The 21,232-nt window shown below is 49.3% G+C and overlaps 1 protein-coding gene across 4 annotated transcripts in view; it reads left to right on the top strand.

The window, feature by feature from the left end:
• Positions 1-21,232, top strand: part of LOC125620635 (cell adhesion molecule CEACAM2) — a 33,999-nt gene that overhangs the window by 2,449 nt on the left and 10,318 nt on the right. For 3 of the 4 annotated variants that reach the window (XM_048816607.2, XM_075118326.1, XM_075118327.1), the window contains exons 2-6: positions 4,911-5,243; positions 10,345-10,668; positions 11,406-11,735; positions 18,002-18,325; positions 19,063-19,392. In XM_048816607.2, coding sequence (XP_048672564.2) covers positions 4,911-5,243; positions 10,345-10,668; positions 11,406-11,735; positions 18,002-18,325; positions 19,063-19,392 — 1,641 coding nt within the window. The remainder of the gene's footprint in view (positions 1-4,910; positions 5,244-10,344; positions 10,669-11,405; positions 11,736-18,001; positions 18,326-19,062; positions 19,393-21,232) is intronic. The other variant, XM_075118328.1, reaches the window with a different exon arrangement.

Below are 21,232 nucleotides of genomic sequence, written 5' to 3'. Positions count from 1 at the left end.
CGTTAGTTTACTGATACGGCTACTGTCCAACTCTGCCCTGAACAGCTTAACGTTTTACAGTTGATTGTATTTCCCTAAATATTTGGGCTAATTGAGGCCTAGGAAATTGAGGGGGGAAATTTCCAGACCGGTTTTAGATTTGGCAAACTGTCTCTTCTGTTTGCTTGTACAGGGCCTGGCAATATGTGGCCCGAATCCTCTGGGTGTCACTAGAAGACGCATAAGTCATCATCATCACAACCTCAAAAATAGGTCATTCCTCGACTTTCTTTGCTTCTGTCTCTTCATTCCTCACCCACTCATTCCTGGCCTGGGCCAAGCCACTGCCCTCTGCTCGTGGCAGTCCTGTCTCAGGCTGCATGCGTGCAAACGTGACTGCTCTAGCGATAGAAAGAGCTGTTTTGCACATTACTTAGGGATTCAAGCATCATCGCTAATCTGGTATTTCTGGACATGGTGTTCTTCCTCTCACGCAGGGCACATCTACCCTCACGGCAGTGTGGCGCGGACAGACATTACACGCCCAGGTAGCACGGCTATAAATACCAGTGCAGCCAGCGAGGCACACCTTTGGAAATAGCGCAGAGGGCCCGATCTGGCCAAACCCCCATGTTCTACTGTTTCAGAGTAGCAGCCATGTTAGTCTGTATTCGCAAAACGAACAGGAGGACTTGTGGCACCTTTGAGACTAACAAATTTATTTGAGCATAAACTTTCGTGAGCTCAATTTCTTCATGTTCACTCTGTATCTCAAAATAGCACCCTGGAACTCCCATATTCACCATGGTGACACGATTCGATGTTTTGTACAATGCATGCTTTGTGAGGTATCATTTAAGAAATCTTGATCGGTTGAACATTAATACCCTGATGAATTGTAGGCACTATCATTGTATCTGAAGTCACCAACTTTTGCCATGTGCGCGTTACTAAAATATGTAGTGAGGTTGGGAGCAACGAACACTGGCCAGAGTGGGGTTGATGGCCCAGGAAGGAGAATCCACTCTCCCAGTGGCCCTCCGAGAGACTCCTCAGGGAGGGCACATACGCAATGGGAACTGCCTAACCCCACGTCACAGCAAGCATCGTTCTAGCACTTGGAGAGAAAGTATAAGTGAGGGTTGATGACTTCACCACGGGGCCTCTCTCCTCCTGCATCTCAACACCTGGAAGATCATTTGGAAGACCAAGACTTTGAACTGGGGAGACTGGTCCCCAGCTGAAAGGCAATTCAGCCTGTGTATTAAGAACTGTGAGCTGCCTGTAACATCTACTAGAGTGAGAAACTGCTTGATTCAATCTTGCTTATTCTGTAGAATTTAGACTGCAGATTAATTTTTTTTATTTCTTATGTAACCTACTCTGATCTAATCACTTAAAAACCTGTCTTTCTGTAGTTAATAAATCTGTTTTATATTTTATCTAAATCAGTGTGGTTTGCGGTGAAATGTTGGGGGAATCTCAGCTCAGATTAACAAGGGCTGTTACATATCTACTACCCTTTGTAGGAGTGGCAAACTAATTAATGAGCTTGCACTGTCTGAGGGATGGGTGTTGAGTGCAGGGGGAGTCCACAGTGCTGGACTGTGAGGGGGGAGGAGTGGACGGCTGGGGGTAGAGACTGGAGCCAGGAGGTTGATAAGAGTGTGTTGGCGGTGTCTGGGGGGGGCGCATGGGAAAGAGCTTTGCGACAGCAGCTGCAGGGGAGCGTGGGCGTGGAGCTGCTCAGTTTGCAGTGCTCATAGCGCCTGGAGCGTGTCCACGTGGCGCTCCATAACGTTTAAGAGCCGCTCCGTGGCTTCGTTCTGGCGCGCCGCGTTCTCCTTTTGGTCCCTCTTCTCACTGTCCCGCCACTCCTTCAATTCCTGTTTCCTGGCGGCAGAAAGTCCTCCTTAGTTCTTCTTGGCCACTTTCTAATTCTGTGCAGCCGTTCTGCCGCCGATAACAAACAGGGACGCTGGGCACCCAAGGTCATCTCTGTGAAGTTTATACACAACATTTTACAGAAGCAGTATTCTTAGCAACACACAGACCATGGATTCAGTGATTTAAAACACAGCCAGTCCTCAGACACCTGTCGCTACCTGGCTGACCCCAGGCAAGCACACAAGAGCCACAAGACCTCTAACATGGTGAGTAGCCACAAGGGCGGGGGAAATCAGTGTTCCAGGACGCTGCTGTACACTGGGCACGTGGCTCTTGGGGCGAGCCAGCACTGTAGGGGGGGCCTGATAATCATTCTTGTCCCCACACTTTCCACAGGCTGTGTTCATTATGGAAGATCTCTCGCTGCTGAGGGGGAGCAGGGAATCCAGGGAGGGTCTTCTCCAAGACTGCGGCTTCCACCCTGGCCCCTGTGTGGCTCACCGGTGTGCAGCAGTGGTCCCCCCCCACCCAGCCCCGTGACAGCACAGTGGTGCGGGAAAGTTAACGTTAATGGGGCAAGAAACAAAACAGCTCTGCCAAGGAACCTGCGGCAGCAGATTGCCCAGTATCTCCATGAGAGTTTCCTGGAGATCTTGGAGGGAGATTCCCGTGAAGTGAGGGAGTCAATCAACACCCTGTTCCGCTGCTCAGACGAGGCATGCGCTGGGAAACAAGCCTGCTTCCTGCAACCCTCCTACCCCCAATAACTCACTTCAGTGATTCTCAAAATCAGATCCACTTACCAGGGGCCTCCTCTCCTGTTTGCATGCTGCCAGTCTCTGACAGCTGTGACTGGCTCGGCTCCTCTGGGGTAGAGAAGAGCTCCTGGCTGCATGCATCTCTGACCTCCGAGTTGTCCTCTGCCTCTGGGTCCCCCTTCCCCTCCACAGCCAAGTCCAAGATTTCCTCCTCCTGGCTCGGTCCACTCTCGACTGGCACAGGAGCCAACGAAGTATCCACAGTGGCCTTTGCAGTGGAGGTGGGGTCGCCGCCGAGTATCGCGTCCAGCTCTTTGTAGAATGGGCAGCTCGTGGGCACAGCACCTGAGTGGCGGTTTGCCTCCCGCGCCTTGTGGCAGGTGCTCCGCAGCTCCTTCACTTTGACCCTACGCTGCAATGCGTGCCGGTCATGGCCACTTTCTATCACGCATCAAGAAATGTGTCTGTAGGTATCATAATTCCTACGGCGGGAGCGCAGCTGGGACTGGACAGCCTCCTCTCCCCAAATACTGATGAGGTCCAGCAGCTCGGCATTGCTCCAAGCCGGGGATCGCCTGGTGCGTGGAGCAGGCCTGGCCACCTGGAAAGATGCACTGAGGCCACTGCATGCGTCACTGAGCAAATAGGAAGGGGACTTTCAAAATGCCAAAGGAATTTACAATGTGGGGATGATGGTTGGTCACCTGAGGGCAGGGCAGGGAGTTCAAACCGATGTCCAGAGAGGCGAGAACAGGCATTGTGGGACACCTCCCAGAGGCCAATCAGTGCTGTACTCACCACGGTGTCTACACGAGACACGCCAGAAAGACAGACACAGCGCAGAAAGCTGTACGTCCCTCATCGGGGGGGGGGGGGGGGTTAACAGCGCTGCAAGTGCGCCGTTTCTGCGCACGAAGTGGCGTGGCCGTGTGTGCCCCTCGGGAGTTACAGCACAGAACGCTGCTTTACTGCGCAGAAATTTGCCAGTGTAGGCAAGGCCCAACTCTGATCTCTATGCCTCCTACTTATAATCACTGAAAATCTACCTTTCTGTAGTTAATAAATCTGTTTTATATTTTGTCAAAAACAGTGTGGTTTTGGTTGCCCTCGCTCACCGGGATGTACTGCCCAGGGCAGACGGAGGGTTCAGGGCTCCCCTCAGCAGACCAGACTGACCTGCTCCAGCCCAGGCTCCTGGGCCCTGGCCCGCAGTTGCTGCTTCCCAAGGACTCTGCTGGCCCTAGCATCAGATCCCCCCCCACCTCGGCAGCTCTTACTGACTGTGAACAGCCAGCACCCTGCACTGGCCGATTCCTGCCTCTGACCTGGCCAGGAGGCAGGGCCATTGAAAGGGGTGGGGCCTTGTGGCAAAGGGGATCACAGCCCCCCAATTTTCTGTCTGGTCATCCACAGCCCCCACACCAGGAACAGGCTGGCGGTGCCCCGGTGTATAGGGGAAATGTAGACTCCCCCCTTGTGTCTTTCTTCTCCCACTCTTTGTTTAGACAGTGAGCTCCTCAGGGCAGGGATGGTCTCTTACAGTACGTACACACAGGGCCTAAAACAGTGGGGCTCTACTGGTGGTTGAGGACTCGAGGTGCAATGGGAATAAATAATAATGTTAATTGTCCTTTCCTTCCATCTCATACGTCCTTCCTCACCTCATTTCCTTTCTCTTTGTCTATTTTCCTTCCCCTTTCCTTAGGCCCCCTCCATCTTTCTATCCCTCTCCCCTACTTTGCACACATTCTCTTTTTTCTCTCCCATCCGCTCTTCTCCACTCCCAGCTCTCTCTTTCCCTCAGTCTTCTCCCCCCTCCACATTCCTTTTGTCTCCTGTCTCCCATCTCTATCTCCCTTCTTTGAACCGTCCTCCCCAAGTCTTTGTTTGAACCATTGTTGTTAAGATTTGCCTCCCTGGAGCAAACATTCCACCTTGGGGCCTGCAGGCCCAATTCTCTGCATCTGGGCTTCTCTCTAGATCCCTAGGAGCTGCCCAGTGCTCTCTCGATGGCCCCATGGAGCCCGTATGGCAGGCTGTAGCCAGTGGGGCAGGCCGGCTAACAGTGCCAGTAGGGCAGGCCTGTGCAAACTGCCCAGTCTGAGCCCTTCCCACTCTGAACTACATGCCATGGCCTTCAGTAGAGAGTTCATGCTCGTGCACTTGGTTTCCTTATAGAGAAATGGAAACATTTTGCAGTGGATCATTTCCAAACAATTTTGTTTGATTTAATTCTTCCTCCTGTTGCAATAATTTCAAATAGTGACACTGAACTTTGTGTTTCAGGAGCTGCAGAAAATACTACTGTTGTCTTAGTGGTGAATCAGAAGCCCCCTTGTATCCGTGCAATGGAAGGGTCAGAGTTCACCATCGAGTGTACATTCAACACAGACAATAATTCAATCAAGTGGTTTGCTGCATGGAATAAAACCAGAAACAATGTAACAGAAGAGGTGTGCAATGGAACAGATCGAATCATATTATCAGCAGATAAAGAAAAACGATCTCTTTCCCTCACTGTGAAGAAAGCCGACGTCACAGATTCTGGAACCTACGTGTGTGGGGTTGGGAACAAAAATGGGATATCTCCTGGGAATGGAACCCAAGTGACCATCGATGGTAAATACCAGCATTTCCTTCTCTGTTCCACAAAACCCTTCTGGGGGCGCTCAGGACCCTGGCCTTGTCCCAGAGAGCTGGGGCAGGTGGTGAAAAGGGCAGAGCAGTGGGCAACACTGGGGGACATTCTGTGGTACGTACAATGGTCCTAATCCTGCATTCCACTGATTTCTGTGGGGGTTTTGTCTGCACAAGGAATGCAGGGTCAAGCCCCATATATTAAAAAACTGTTTTGAGATTGGGTGTGGGGGGAGGTTTCTAATTGGCTAAGCCTGTGAGGTCTTACATGCAACTTGAGAAACAAGGTGGGTGAGGGAATATCGTCTATTGGACCAACTGCTCTTGGTGAGAGAGACAAGCTTTCAAGCTTACACAGAGCTTGTCTTCAGCTCTTGGAAACTTAGGTCTGGTCTACACTACAGACCTATGTCAGAATAACTACGTTGCTCAGGGGTGTGAAAAATCCACACCCCTGAGCGACGTCATTAGTTACACCGACTGAACCTCCTGTGTAGACAGTGGTGCAGCTGTGCTGATGAAGTGTTTTCAGTGTAGACGTGCCCTTACTCAGAGTGTCCCAGGTAAATACAAGGTTGAATGGCTGCTTTAGTATAAGTAGTTAACACATTTCAAGGGACCATTCAAGGCGGGGTGGCCCGTTAACACTTCTGGGGTCATAGGACAAAAAGAGGGGTTGTGGGTTACAGATTGTTGTAATAACCCATAAATCCAGTGTCTGTTCAGTCCATGATTTTTATTGTCTAGCAGAGTTATGAATTTAAGCTCCCAGGCTCGTCTTTTGAAAGTGTTGTGTAGGCTCCCTTTGAGGACGAGGACTACCCTGTATCTGACCTGTGAGAAGTGTTCCCCGCAGGAGACAAGGTGGTTTTGTCTTGTATCATTTTCCTGTGTGATTGTCTGGTTTCACCCACATAGTTGTTGTTGGGGCATTTAGTGCGTGGGATGAGGTACCCCACAGGTTGTGATAGGCTTGTGTAGGATCTTGAAAGGTGTGTTGTGGGGGGTGTTGATCATTGTAGCAGTGGAGATATGTCCGCAGATTTTGCAGCTGTTGTTCTGGCAGGATCTGGTGCTGCTTTGAGTCGTCTGTCCTGGTCTGTGGGGAGCTTGCTTCTGATGTTGCCCTTGGAGAGGCTGGGGGGTTGTTTGAAGGTCAGAAGTGGGGGTTCAGGAAAGACTTTTCAGGATGTGGTCCCCATCGAGTCTGGGTTATAGTTGTTTGAGGATACCCCGTATGGGTTCCAGCATAGCATGGTAGGTAGCAACTGGTGTGCAGTCAGAGGGGGCTTTATTTCTTTCTTTAAGCATGTGCTCTCAGGGTACTTGGACAGCCCATTCTAGGATGCAATCTACTGCTCTAGTAGAATGCCCTGAGTTGGTGCAGGCAGTTTTGAATGCATTAAGATGTGTATCCCAGACTTTCTCCTAGGAGCGTATTCTGTGCTATCTGAATGCCTGGTTGTAGATTACAGATTTCTTGGTTGTTTGGGGTGGTTACGGGGTTTATGAAGGGAGTGAGGTATGGTGATCTGTGGGTTTCTGGTCTAGGGTTGTCTGTAGGGTTCCATTGTTGAACCTGATGGTGGTGTCCAGGAAGTTGATGCTAGTGTGGGAATGTTCCACAGAGTTTAATGTCTGGCTCTCTGGGTGTTGGTTGTTGAAGTTGCGGTGGAAATCTATGCAGGAGTTTAAGCATTGCATTTTGCTATGATGCTGGGAGGACCTCTCCCAGACCTGAGGAAGAGCTCTATGTAGCTCGGAAGCTCATCTCTCTCACCAACAGAAGTTGGTCCAATAATAGCTATTACCTCACCCACCTTGTCGCTCTAATATCCTGGGACTGACACAGCTACAGTGCACTCAACTTGATGGCATTTCTCTTTGTGTGTGACGCAATAATTTGGAACACCGCAGCCCATCAATTCCAAAATTTCAGGGAGTATTGAAGGCATCACTGGGCAGAACTCTGTTGATATTGGGGAAATCAGAAAACCCAAAGGGGAAAAGCGGGGGACACAGAGTGCCAGCTCCCCGTTTAGCAGAGTAACAGCTTGGAGCAAAGCCACCTCTGTAACTGTGTAAATCAAAGAAGCAGTTTATGGCACCAATTAACACTTTCCAGTAGAAAAACAATTCCCATCTCATCTCTGCTCCTTTCCCCGGTCAGAAAGAGGAGAAATAACAATAGTGGGGAAGGGAGGAGGGGAAGGCACACAGAGCCCCTGACATGGGGAGGATGGGGGACCTGGTCTGGGAATAACGCTGGAGTGAGGGTACATCCAAAGCCCCGAGCATGCAGGGAGAATGGGGGACTCTGGAATGGTGGTAAGGGAGAAAATTAGGGCACAGAGCTCCTGGCTTGGAGCAGAATTGGGGACTGTAGCACAGGGTGGGGGCAGGGGAAGAAATGGGGGACACACAGAGCTCCTGGCATGAGGGTGGGGGCTAGGGAGTCCCTGAAATAGAGGGGAATGGGAGGGTGGCACCCAGGGACCTTGTGGGGGACAGAGGGATGCAAAGAGTCCCTGGTGCATGCAATGTGCTTGACCTACAGATGTAACAAAATGTGGGCATCCCTCTAGTTTAGCCCCTGAAGAGTCTAAGCCAAACCCACAAAGGGTTTAGCAGAGTCAGGATGAAGTTGTATGATCAGTAATAGGTTATTATTGAGCGTTTGCTTTGCAATAGTGCTTAGAGTCCTCAACCAACATGTCAGGCCCACTGAGCTAGGCCCTGTACACTAGAGCTGGTGGGTTCAGTTTGTGAGAAGTTTCATTATTTCAGAACTGGCTTTCATTCCAAATCAAGACGGATAAGGAATGCACAGCTACAGACTAGGGACCGAATGGCTAGGCAGCAGTTCTGCGGAAAAGGACCTAGGGGTGACAGTGGACGAGAAGCTGGATATGAGTCAGCAGTGTGCCCTTGTTGCCAAGAAGGCCAATGGCATTTTGGGATGTATAACTAGGGGCATAGCGAGCAGATCGAGGGACGTGATCGTTCCTCTCTATTCGACATTGGTGAGGCCTCATCTGGAGTACTGTGTCCAGTTTTGGGCCCCACACTTCAAGAAGGATGTGGATAAATTGGAGAGAGTCCAGCGAAGGGCAACAAAAATGATTAGGGGTCTGGAACACATGAGTTATGAGGAGAGGCTGAGGGACCTGGGATTGTTTAGTCTGCAGAAGAGAAGAATGAGGGGGGATTTGATAGCTGCTTTCAACTACCTGAAAGGGGGTTCCAAAGAGGATGGCTCTAGACTGTTCTCAATTGTAGCAGATGACAGAACGAGGAGTAATGGTCTCAAGCTGCAGTGGGGGAGGTTTAGATTGGATATTAGGAAAAACTTTTTCACTATGAGGGTGGTGAAACACTGGAATGCGTTACCTAGGGAGGTGGTAGAATCTCCTTCCTTAGAGGTTTTTAAGGTCAGGCTTGACAAAGCCCTGGCTGGGATGATTTAACTGGGGATTGGTCCTGCTTCGAGCAGGGGGTTGGACTAGATGACCTTCTGGGGTCCCTTCCAACCCTGATATTCTATGATTCTATGATTCTATGCACCAGGGCCAGGGACCCAAGGGCTTCCAGAGTCCCAGAGGCCAGTTACAAGCTGCCTGCTCAGGAGTAGAGCAACCTGGGGAGTCACTGGCCCAGGACTCTAGGAGCCCTGGGATCCCCAGGCCGGGGCAGTCTGCATGGTGGATCTACCCCACAGCTGCGCCCCCTGGGAGCTGGTCCTAGAACTTCCAGGCTTTCAGCTCCATGGCAGGGACACTGGAAGTGCCAAGAGCCCTGGCTCAAGCAGGGAGCCTAGCAGACAACAAGAGCCCCTAGAGACCTGGCTCTGCCACAGAGTGGGGAGCCTATCTGCCCCGAGACTCGACTCCCTGACTCCCCGAGCTGAGGCTCGTGGGACATAAGAACAGCCCTATTGGGTGAGATCAAAGGTCCATCTAGCCCAGTTCCTGTCTTCTGACAGTGGCCAGTGCCAGGTGCCCCAGAGGGAATGAACAGAGCAGGCAATCATCCAGTGATCCATCCCCTGTCACCCATTCCCAGCTTCTGGCATCCCCATCCCCGCCCATCCTGGCTCATAGCCATTGATGGACCTATCCTTCAGGAACTTATCTAGTTCTTTTTTGAACCCTGTGGAGCTTGGAACACCAACAGAGACCTGTGTGTGTTTTGACGAAAGTAGAGTCAAATCTGTAGAAGATTTGGTAAATCGGTTCCCTTCAGCGCATTGGCATGTTCAGTCTCAGCTAAGTTTTCCCAGAACATCTGCAATCAGCTCCACTGTACATGGACATAGTGAGAGAGCCCCTTTGCCAACGAATTTACACTCTAAACAGACAAGAGTGGGGAGAACGGGCAGACGTACTAACAGTGGATTGGGAAGTGGAACACAGAGAGATTAAAGGATTAAATCCACACAGGGTTTTAGGCCCTTTAATCCAACATCTGGGTGCCACAGAGATCCTCAAAACCCCTGCTCAGCTGCCGCCTAGCCCTGGAACTGCTGAAGTTTCCACCAGTAAAACCAGTAAATAAAGACTTGCTGGCACTCTCTCGCTAGGCTGTAAGCACAGCCCTGCCCAGAATAACGGTTGCACCCCGATCCTCACTCCCCTGCCATTTCCAGCAGAAGTGCATCACGTCTCAGAACTGCTCATTCCACATCCTTAGGGAATCCCATTTTCCTGTAACGAAGGAGAATTGACCACTGTCTCTCTTGCCCTGCATTGGGCTGCTGGAGCGAAATAGGTCTCAAGAAGGTTTTGAATGTAAGGGATGGCATGTCAGGTGTACACAAGGTTTGGGTAAAAAGTCACATTGTTGGAAGGGTCTAGACTGAAGCCTCTGGGGTTACCTGCTCACTAAACAGAGCAGAAAAGTCTTGACATGCACGATACAGCTCTATATGGGGCCAAACGAAAGAACATCCGTTTAAACTCTAAACAAGCGAGGGAAACGGAATGTCAGGACTCGAGAGATTCATTTTATACATCTGCCCTTGTCTGCTGGCACACTGAACTATTTCTCAACGAAGGGGTCATCATCTGTGTTTCTCTTTCTGCAGAAATTACCGATCTGATGGTGAATCAAACCCCAACCAATTTCAGTGATTTAGAAGGCTCAGAACTTACCATGAATTGTACATTCAAGACAGTCAATAACCACAGTACCATGCGTGTGCGATGGTATAACTATGGGACCGAGGGACTAAAGAAAGAGCTGGTGAATGAGAGCGATGTGATGACAACCCTGCATTTGGACAATGGGTTTGCCTCTCTCACTTTGAAGAATGCAAATTCATCTAATACAGGAACCTACATCTGTGAGGTGGGGATCACAGCAAGGAACCTCTCTGGGAATGGAACAGGAACCCAAGTGACTATCGAGAGTAAGGGCCAGAATTTCCTACCTGATCTTCTTGGGGAAATGGGGGCGAGCACATGAGAACAAGAGCACGCATCTCCTGGAAGGTGTTGAGTGTCTTCAGTTCCACCTTCCAGGGGAGCTGAGGGTGCTCCACGCCTGCCCACAAGCACTAAATTCCTTGCTAGATAGAGCCCTGTAGCACGGTATTAAGGGGGAACAATGTTTCAATTTTAGATCCTTCACAGCCAAATGTTTCACATGGCCTCAAATTAGTCTCTAAACGTATGCTTGCCCATGTTGCATGCACACCCATTGGTACATTCAAAGCCTGCCTGCATGCATGGAATCTGGAATTTGTGAGAGATAACAGGGTAGTTAGACATGAATTCATGTCTGATTTGTGGATAGGTGAAACCTGGGGCTGCTTCTTATGTCAGATCTGGTTCACATAATGATCCATATTGCAGGAGGCAACTTCTCCAGACTGAACATTCGGGGTGGGGGTGGGTATGAGGGGATGGTTAGCTGGTTCCTGGCCAGAAACAGAAGTCTTGCCATGCATCATAAAGCTATGAATTGAACTACGTGAAACCATCACTTTAACCTCTGATAAGAAGGGGATGTTAAATGGCCAGGCTGGGAAAAGAACACAAAATACTGGAGGGGGAGACATTTATTTCAATACATCCCCAGTCATCAGCCATTGCTACTGAAATTCTCCTGCATCAAGGTGCAATCGTCTGTGTTTCTCTCCTGCAGATTTTCCCAAGCTGACGGTGAATCAGACATCAGTCAATATCGATGCGTGTGAAGGGTCAGATCTCACCATGGAGTGTAGATTCACGGTATTGAAAAATCACAACACCTTGTATGTGAAATGGTATAAACATAACGGAACTGGGGGAACGAAGAAGGAGCTGATGAGCGAAAGAGGCTGGGGCTCAGCAGCCCTGGCTTTGGAAGAGGGTTTTGTTTCTTTTGCTCTGAAGAACGTGAACGTAACCGATACAGGAACGTACGTGTGTGAGGTGGGGAGCACAGCAAGGAACTGGTCTGCATCAGGAGCCGGAACCCAAGTGACCATCACTCGTAAGTACCAGGATTTTCCTATCTGATCTTCATGGGGTGAGAGGTAGCGAATGACAGCCTAAAGGACCGAGAGTGAACGACCGTTGCTGGCAAAAGCAGGTATGTATTCTCAGATGTGTACAAGTAACCCATAGAAAATAGGGGCTTCAGCCTGTAAGGAATTGAAGGTAACATAGTTCAAGGTACCTAAGTGTTTTAGGAGCCTCCAAGTTTCAGAGGGGTCTTAGGCACTCAGGGCCACATTTTTAAAGGCATTTAGGCACCAAAAGTTGTCGTTCGGATTTTCAAAAGCAGCTCAGCACCTAACTCCCATTGAAATCAGTCACTTTTGCCAACAGGACTTCTAAGTCACGTAGGGACTTTTGAAAATTTCCCCCAAATGCCCCGAAGAGGGGTGTTCAGAACCTCCCAGGACTCAGGCCTCTAATAAGAACATTAAGGAGGGTGATGAACCTAACTCACCACTGCACCACAATTGCACTGGATGGGATAAGAAGCAGCCCCCAATGTTCATCTGCACCTGGAGCTAAACTGATGTTATGGTTAAAGAGTTGCTTCTTATTCTGTGAGAACATCTTCATCCATGCATAGAATGCATCCCTGTATGGAAAGTAGGTAGAAAACCTGGAAAAGATCCAGAGACGAGTGACAAAGATGATCAGAGGGATGGAATGCAGCCATATGAGCAATGGCTGGGTATGTGTAGTTTGGAAAAGAGAAGATTAAGGTGCAGGACATGATAGTGGTCTTCAAATCCTTGAAAGGCTGCCATAAAAAAGATGGAGAAAAGTTGTTCTCTCTTGCCACAGAGGGCAGGACAAGAGTCGATGGGTTCAAACTACAGCATGGCAGATTTAGAGTAAATCTCAGGAAAAACTTCCTAACTGTGAGCTTGGAACAGAGACCCGGGGAGAGTGTGGAAGGGCCTTCACTGGACGTTTTCAAAAGGAGGCTGGAGAGCATCTGTCTTGGATGGTTTAGCGGTTGTCAAACTGTGGGACAGGACCCCAAAGTGGGTCGCAACTGCATTTTAATGGGGTCACTAGGGCTGGCTTAGACTTGCTGGGGCCTGGGGCCAAAGCAAAAGCCCGAGCCCCACTGCCCGGGGCCAAAACCTGAGGGCTTCAGCCCTGGGCAGCGGGGCTCAGGTTACGGGCCCTCTGCCTGAGGCTGAAGCCCTTGGGCTTTGCCCCCCGCCTCCCCATGCCTGGGCCAATGGGGCTCAGGCAGGCTCAGGCTTCGGTACCCCCCTCCTGGCATTGTGTAGTAATTTTTGTGGTCAGAAGGGGGTCGCGGTGCAGTGAAGTGTCAGACGCCCTGGTTTAGACACAACAAATGCTGCATCTTGGCGGGGGGTGGGGGGAAGACTAGATGACCCTTGCAGTCCCATCTAACCCTGTGGCTCTAGGATTCTATGCCAAGGGGACATCTGCAATGTGGGGGCATGGCAATACGTACAGAGAGAGCTTCTGCTGTAACTCTCGATGGCCATCCACCGAGCTGGTTGTAGCTCTAAAGGATCCTTCCCATCTGCCAAGTGAAAAGGAAAAGCTCATTTGAAAACCCCACATCCCGGTCAAGATAGACCCAACATTTCTACTGCCGATTGCTGCATCTGAGCTCGCAATTCTCACTACCGGCAACGGGGTGAGCACATGGTGCTGGGAAAAGGGAGCGGCAATACATATTGTGTGTATTGGTCTGATGATTTCTGGTGCAAGTGGAAGATGCTCAGTTGACACCCTGAGATTATGAACGGGAGAGTGTAACATGGGCAGCTTTCTAGCACCAACTTGTGGCCAGAGGCCACTTTTCAGCACCGGACCCATTTCCCCCTCTTCAGGACCCTTTAACAACTCACTCAGTTTAAAGTTAGTTCAAACCATCACCTCCTGCAGTCCAGTAACTTGAGTCCCCAGGGGCATATTGGCCCTCTAGGCCCCAGTGCAGTGTGTTGCTCCTGATACTCCAAAACAACACAACACAAACTCACCCTGTCTTGATCCCAACTTCAGCTGGGCACAGCCCTACCTCCCCGAGGGACTGTCTTCCTGCTTCAAAAAAAGCACCTCCTCTTTGTCCTCCTCCACAGGCCTTTCCCACTGGGCCTTGGCAGTCTCTCCCCTGCTTGGACTGGGTCTCTCCCAGGCCTCCCCGCCTGGAGACCTTTCCTCACTTTCTCCTGCTTCTTGAGCTTTCCCCCTGCTGGCTCAGAACCTTGCAGGAGTCATCTCACTCGCTGCAGTGTCCACAGACTTGGCCACCATTTCCTGGGCTTGCCCCCTTCTCAGCAACTTCCTGCTTCTTTTGTACTGGAAGCACCTGATTCTGCTCAGGTGGGACTTATCCTGTAATCAGGGTTAGCTTAGCCCAGGCTCTCCATCCCATGGGGCAGGCCTCCCTGTTGCAGATGGGTACAGCAGAGGCAGTGCGGAAAGGCAGTATATTGTAGTGGTTCGAGCAGGAGACTAGGAATTAGGTTGTTTTCATTTTATTTCTGACTGTCACAGACTCTCTGTATGACCTCAGGCAAGTCATTTGGTCTCCCTGAGCCTCCGTCTGTAAAATGGAGATAATATTTCCTTTCCCAGCTTCAGTCTGTCTTGTCTATTTCGATTTTAAACTCCTTGGGCAGGTACTGGCTCTCTACATGTATGTACACAGCTAGCACAAGATCAGGGTGTGCTTGGCAAATGCTCTGAAGCCTGGCATGTCGGTATTCACCTGTGATGGTTCTGAGTCACAACTGGAAATGCCAGCATGGGGAGGTTTAATGCATGTACAGAAATGATGATTTGTTTGTACATGCGAATTCGAGTTTGTTTCCAGACACGTTAGTCTGAGGACAATTTGTCCGCAACTCTAAAACAAGAGAAATGGAGTTGGGTTCTCAATTTGCAGTTCCTTTGTCTCCTCTGTTCTACTGAAGCAGCTGATAGAGTGTGCAAACCTCAAAGATCCAAAGACCCGAATCCCATCCCACACTCCAGGCTCGGTAACTGTTCTCAAGCATCTTTCCAACGTCAGCCAGTTTTAATTTCCTCATTGCCATTTGCCCGCTTGTGCTCTAACGCTCCCCAGTAACTATATTGAGCTCAAGTTTCCCTCTCACCCATATCTAAGTGTGTAACACAGGAATCCACTAATTTCTCTGAGCGTCACCATAACCATAGATAACACCATTAATATTATGGTAGGTTTTTTCACCTTTTGAGAGCACGTGAGATGCGAGCTCAGGGGTGGTGGACAAAGCTCGAAAGATTTGGTGTATTCCTTCACACTCGGGATGCTTATCTGAATATTATCTGATCTGAACTTTTAGGAGGTTGCTTTCAGTCTCTGCAGCTTATAGTTCCCCCTCACTGCCCTCCCACGCTGCAGGGCCCTAGAGCCTGGACCACAGCTCGAGCCCAGAAGTCTACACAGCAATGAAACCACCCCGCAGCCTCATCCCCGAGAGCTCAAGTTGGCTGGCATGGGCCAGCTGCGGGTTTTTCTTTGCTGCGTCAGCATACCCTAAGTTAGTCCTCTTCCTTCTTCCCTTTCTCCAAGTACACTCAGCTGTCTTTGCTAATCTCTTGGGATGGGTTTGGTGACACCTCCCATTTCTAAACCTCTCCTCCCATGTGAAGGGAAATTGAGCTTCAAAGCCACATTAATGGGAGCCTCATTTCCCCTTGTAGTGATCTGTAAGTGTAGCTGGAAGTAGCATGTACCCAGAAGGGTTTTTTGTGGTTCTTCTTTTGTGGCACTAACAAGATAAATTCCTGTTGTTCTCTTCAAAGCACGTATGATTCTAAAAGTTCAGGAATACTCTCCAGAGGGAAAAAATGAAGTCTCCACTGAAATTAGAACACAAGACAGCAAAGAGATCAGATTCACTCATTGTGCGACTCAGAAGAGGAGTTATCATCCCAGCACATGACTAGAGGAATTCCACAGTACATACAGAGCTTGCTATGGCACTTTGCCTCATCTTCTGTGGAGTCCTGCTTATCACATTGTGTCAAAAGGCTTTATATGAAAAGACGTTTGAAGATGATGTTTAGGAAGCTGTAATTTTCCTGCTTTTTGTCAATGGCCAGAATTGTTTCTGGGAAACACAGAAATCTTGCTGTGGCTACAAACTGGAGCGCATCACTTAACTTCTTAACACCTACAGGGGATATTTTAATGGCCAAGCTTCATAAAGGGGCCTGAAATGCTGGAGAGAAAAACTGTTTCTTTAAATACTTCAGCTGATTGGCAGGGGAGTGAGGATCGGGGTGCAACTGTTATTCTGGGCAGGGCTGTGCTTACAGCCTAGCAAGAGAGTGTCAGTGTGCGGACCAGCTTACACCCTCACCCAGAATCAAACTGGAACCTGTGCTGAGGTTCCACAAGATTTCTCTTATTTTTAAAAAAAATACAGTATTCTACAGTTATGGTCCACACCACTGCAGTTTACAATAGTGGTACTGCAGTGAGTGGGTTTTTAGGACTGTCCTCTGTCTAGACACTTCTTGTTTTTGTCCAAGACTGAAAGCAGAACCAGCAATATACTGAGAGGCATTTCCATCCTGCTCAAAATGTGGAAACACTGGAAATCTTCTTACAAGAGAGCCTATCATGGTGAAATTGACTGTTCAACATGGGCGAGAAGAGCTTCTGAACCTGGAGGTGCTTCTCCGAACCTCTGAACCTTTTGTGATTCGCCCGTCACCACATGGCTCAGAGAATTCTGGTGGGCAGCAATGCTGTGCTGCTGTGCAAGGGACATCAGGAAAAGGGGAGGGTTGCAAGTACTTGGATGACAAAAAAAAAAAAAAAAAAGAAAGTAAAAAGAGATGGGCAGGATCTGGAAAGCCACCGGGAATCACTGACTTCTCACTGCAAATCTTTCCATAGCTTTGCCTTCTCCTTCTATTTGCCAGCAACTCCTGTCCAATCAATATCACACCATGCAAAGTATTAGCATTAGCTCTTCCTTTCCTGGTCCTTATTCTTCCCTAGAAAATACAGTGAAGATCTGAGAGGACAATGCTGTTATTAACCCTGGATGGTCACTCTGGTTCCATTTCCAACACCATTTTTACCAAAGTCACATCTGTAGAGCCCGGAGTCATTCCTATTGATTTTGATCAAGGTGAGAGAGGCCAGGCCCTTTGAGGAATCTAGGACTGTTGTGACAATGCCTGTTCCATTCTTCAGCTCATTCTCGTGTCCATCAGCCCCCTTCTTATACCACGTAACACTGTACATGGTGCTGGAGTCTTTCACCACCTTGAACCTACACTCTATAGTGAGCTTTTTTCCTTCCAATCCATTCATTACGGCAGGCGTCTGATTCACCAGCAGGTCAACAGCTGCAAAGAGAGAAGCACAAGTGACTGTACCTTGGTGCAGGAACATTTCAGTGGATTGGTGTGTGTATATATACACATATGATTTATATAAAATTATATATACACATATATTTTAAATGTCATGGATAAAGATGACTGGGCAAGATCTCCAATGGGAGGAAGCAAGATTGCTACTGTGCGTGGAGAGTGTTTCTGCAGGGCTCTGCCAGTAATTTGTTCTCATTTGTTTGCTTTTGGTTCCTCTTTAATCAAGAAGCATGTTGAGATTCTTGGGTGCCTTGTGTTTCGGTGTGGCTAGAATTACAGGTCTTTCGTAGAAAATAGGTTCTGTTTTTCACACTCAGAGGCTCGGGAGGAGTTCTTGCTACAGACCTCCTACCTGGGGTGGGGGTAATTTAAGAAACTCTCTGTGACAGCCTCATTCAGGGTTTCTTCCTATCCTGGTTGTGAAGTTCCAGAACCAGAGCCTTTTCTGGTGTAAATCAGCATCACTCCTTTGGTATCACCTGAGGATTTGGCTCACAGATCTGATGTGAAGGACACTCTTTGCAAGCAGGACTTACATTACATTACTGCATTGGGCTGGGGGAGCAAAATAGGTCTCAAGAAGGTTTTGAATGTAAGGGATTTGGCAGGCATGTCAGGTGTACACAAGGTTTGGGTAAGAAGTCACATTGTTGGAAGGGTCTAGACTGAAGCCTCTGAGGTTACCTGCTCACTAAACAGAGTAGAAAGGTCTTGACATGCACGATAGAGCTCTATATGGGGCCAAACGAAAGAACATCCGTTTAAACTCTAAACGAGCAAGGGAAACTGAACGTCAGGACTCGAGAGATTCATTTTATACATCTGCCCTTGTCTGCTGGCACACTGAACTATTTCTCAACGAAGGGGTCATCATCTGTGTTTCTCTTTCTGCAGAAATTACCGACCTGATGGTGAATCAAACCCCAACCAATTTCAGTGATTTAGAAGGCTCAGAACTTACCATGAATTGTACATTCAAGACAGTCAATAACCACAGCACCATGCGTGTGCGATGGTATAACTATGGGACCGAGGGACTAAAGAAAGAGCTGGTGAATGAGAGCGATGTGATGACAACCCTGCATTTGGACAATGGGTTTGCCTCTCTCACTTTGAAGAATGCAAATTCATCTAATACAGGAACCTACATCTGTGAGGTGGGGATTACAGCAAGGAACCTCTATAATAATGGATCAGGAACCCAAGTGACTATCGAGAGTAAGGGCCAGAATTTCCTACCTGATCTTCTTGGGGGAATGGGGGCGAGCACATGAGAACAAGAGCATACATCTCCTGGAAGGTGTTAAGTGTCTTCAGTTCCACCTTCCAGGGGAGCTGAGGGTGCTCCACGCCTGCCCTCAAGCACTAAATTCCTTGCCAGATAGAGCCCTGTAGCATGGTATTAAGGGGGAACAATGTTTCAATTTTAGATCCTTCACAGCCAAATGTTTCACGTGGCCTCAAATTAGTCTCTAAATGTATGCTTGCCCATGTTGCATGCACACCCATTGGTACATTCAAAGCCTGCCTGCATGCATGGAATCTGGAATTTGTGAGAGATAACAGGGTAGTTAGACATGAATTCATGTCTGATTTGTGGATAGGTGAAACCTGGGGCTGCTTCTTATGTCAGATCTGGTTCACATAATGATCCATATTGCAGGAGGCAACGTCTCTAGACTGAACATTTGGGGTGCGGGTGGGTATGAGGGGATGGTTTGCTGGTTCCTGGCCAGAAACAGAAGTCTTGCCATGCATCATAAAGCTATGAATCGAACTAAGTGAAAGCATCACTTTAACCTCTGATAAGGAGGGGATGTTAAATGGCCAGGCTGGGAAAAGAACACAAAATACTGGAGGGGGAGACATTTATTTTAATACATCCCCAGTCATCAGCCATTGCTACTGAAATTCTCCCGCATCAAGGTGCAATCGTCTGTGTTTCTCTCCTGCAGATTTTCCGAAGCTGATGGTGAATCAGACCCCAGTCAATATCGAGGTGTCTGAAGGGTCAGATCTCACCATGGAGTGTAGATTCACGGTATTGAAAAAACACAACACCTTGTATGTAAAATGGTATAAACACAACGGAACTGGGGGAACGAAGAAGGAGCTGATGAGCGAAAAAGGCTGGGGCTCAGGAGCCCTGGCTTTGGAAGAGGGTTTTGTTTCTTTCGCTCTGAAGAACGTGAACGTAACCGATACAGGAACGTACGTGTGTGAGGTGGGGAGCACAGCAAGGAACTGGTCTGCGTCAGGAGCCGGAACCCAAGTGACCATCACTTGTAAGTACCAGGATTTTCCTATCTGATCTTCATGGGGTGAGAGATAGCGAATGACAGCCTAAAGGACCGAGAGTGAATGACTGTTGCAGGCAAAAGCAGGTAAGATCCAGAGGCGAGCGACAAAGATGATCAGAGGGATGGAATGCAGCCATATGAGCAACGGCTGGGTATGTGTAGTTTGGAAAAGAGAAGATTAAGCTGCAGGACATGATAGCGGTCTTCAAATCCTTGAAAGGCTGCCATAAAAAAGATGGAGAAAAGTTGTTCTCTCTTGCCACGGAGGGCAGGACAAGAGTCGATGGGTTCAAACTACAGCACGGCAGATTTAGAGTAAATCTCAGGAAAAACTTCCTAACTGTGAGCTTGGAACAGAGGCCCGGGGAGGGTGTGGAAGGGCCTTCACTGGAGGTTTTCAAAAGGAGGCTGGAGAGCATCTGTCTTGGATGGTTTAGCGGTTGTCAAACTGTGGGACAGGACCCCAAAGTGGGTTGCAACTGCATTTTAATGGGGTCGCTAGGGCTGGCTTAGACTTGCTGGGGCCTGGGGCCAAAGCAAAAGCCCGAGCCCCACTGCCTGGGGCCAAAACCTGAGGGCTTCAGCCCTGGGCAGCGGGGCTCAGGTTACGGGCCCTCTGCCTGAGGCTGAAGCCCTTGGGCTTTGCCCCCCGCCTCCCCATGCCTGGGCCAATGGGGCTCAGGCTCAGGCTTCGTTACCCCCTTCCTGGCATTGTGTAGTAATTTTTGTGGTCAGAAGGGGGTCGCGGTGCAGTGAAGTGTCAAACGCCCTGGTTTAGACACAACAAATGCTGCATCTTGGCGGGGGGTGGGGGGAAGACTAGCTGACCCTTGCAGTCCCATCTAACCCTGTGGCTCTAGGATTCTATGCCAAGGGGGCATCTGCAATGTGGGGGCATGGCAATACGTACAGAGAGAGCTTCTGCTGTAACTCTCGATGGCCATCCACCGAGCTGGTTGTAGCTCTAAAGGATCCTTCCCATCTGCCAAGTGAAAAGGAAAAAGCTCATTTGAAAACATCCTGGTCATGATAGACCCAACATTTCTACTGCCGATTGCTGCGTCTGAGCTCGCAATTCTCACTACCGGCAACGGGGTGAGCACATGGTGCTGGGAAAAGGGAGCGGCAATACATATTGTGTGTATTGGTCTGATGATTTCTGGTGCAAGTGGAAGATGCTCAGTTGACACCCTGAGATTATGAACGGGAGAGTGTAACATGGACAGCACTCTAGCAGCAACTTGTGGCCAGAGGCCACTTTTCAGCACCGGACCCATTTCCCCCTCTTCAGGACCCTTTAACAACTCACTCAGTTTAAAGTTAGTTCAAACCATCACCTCCTGCAGTCCAGTAACTTGAGTCCCCAGGGGCATATTGGCCCTCTAGGCCCCAGTGCAGTGTGTTGCTCCTGATACTCCAAAACAACACAACACAAACTCACCCTGTCTTGATCCCAACTTCAGCTGGGCACAGCCCTACCTCCCCGAGGGACTGTCTTCCTGCTTCAAAAAAAGCACCTCCTCTTTGTCCTCCTCCACAGGCCTTTCCCACTGGGCCTTGGCAGTCTCTCCCCTGCTTGGACTGGGTCTCTCCCAGGCCTCCCCGCCTGGAGACCTTTCCTCACTTTCTCCTGCTTCTTGAGCTTTCCCCCTGCTGGCTCAGAACCTTGCAGGCATTGTTTCACTCGCTGCAGTGTCCACAGACTTGGCCACCATTTCCTGGGCTTGCCCCCTTCTCAGCAACTTCCTGCTTCTTTTGTACTGGAAGCACCTGATTCTGCTCAGGTGGGACTTATCCTGTAATCAGGGTTAGCTTAGCCCAGGCT

The sequence above is a fragment of the Caretta caretta genome, chromosome 12 (assembly GCF_965140235.1).
Source record: "Caretta caretta isolate rCarCar2 chromosome 12, rCarCar1.hap1, whole genome shotgun sequence".
Classification (NCBI taxonomy): Eukaryota; Metazoa; Chordata; order Testudines; family Cheloniidae; genus Caretta; species Caretta caretta.
This window is presented reverse-complemented; position numbering and strand designations above follow the sequence as displayed.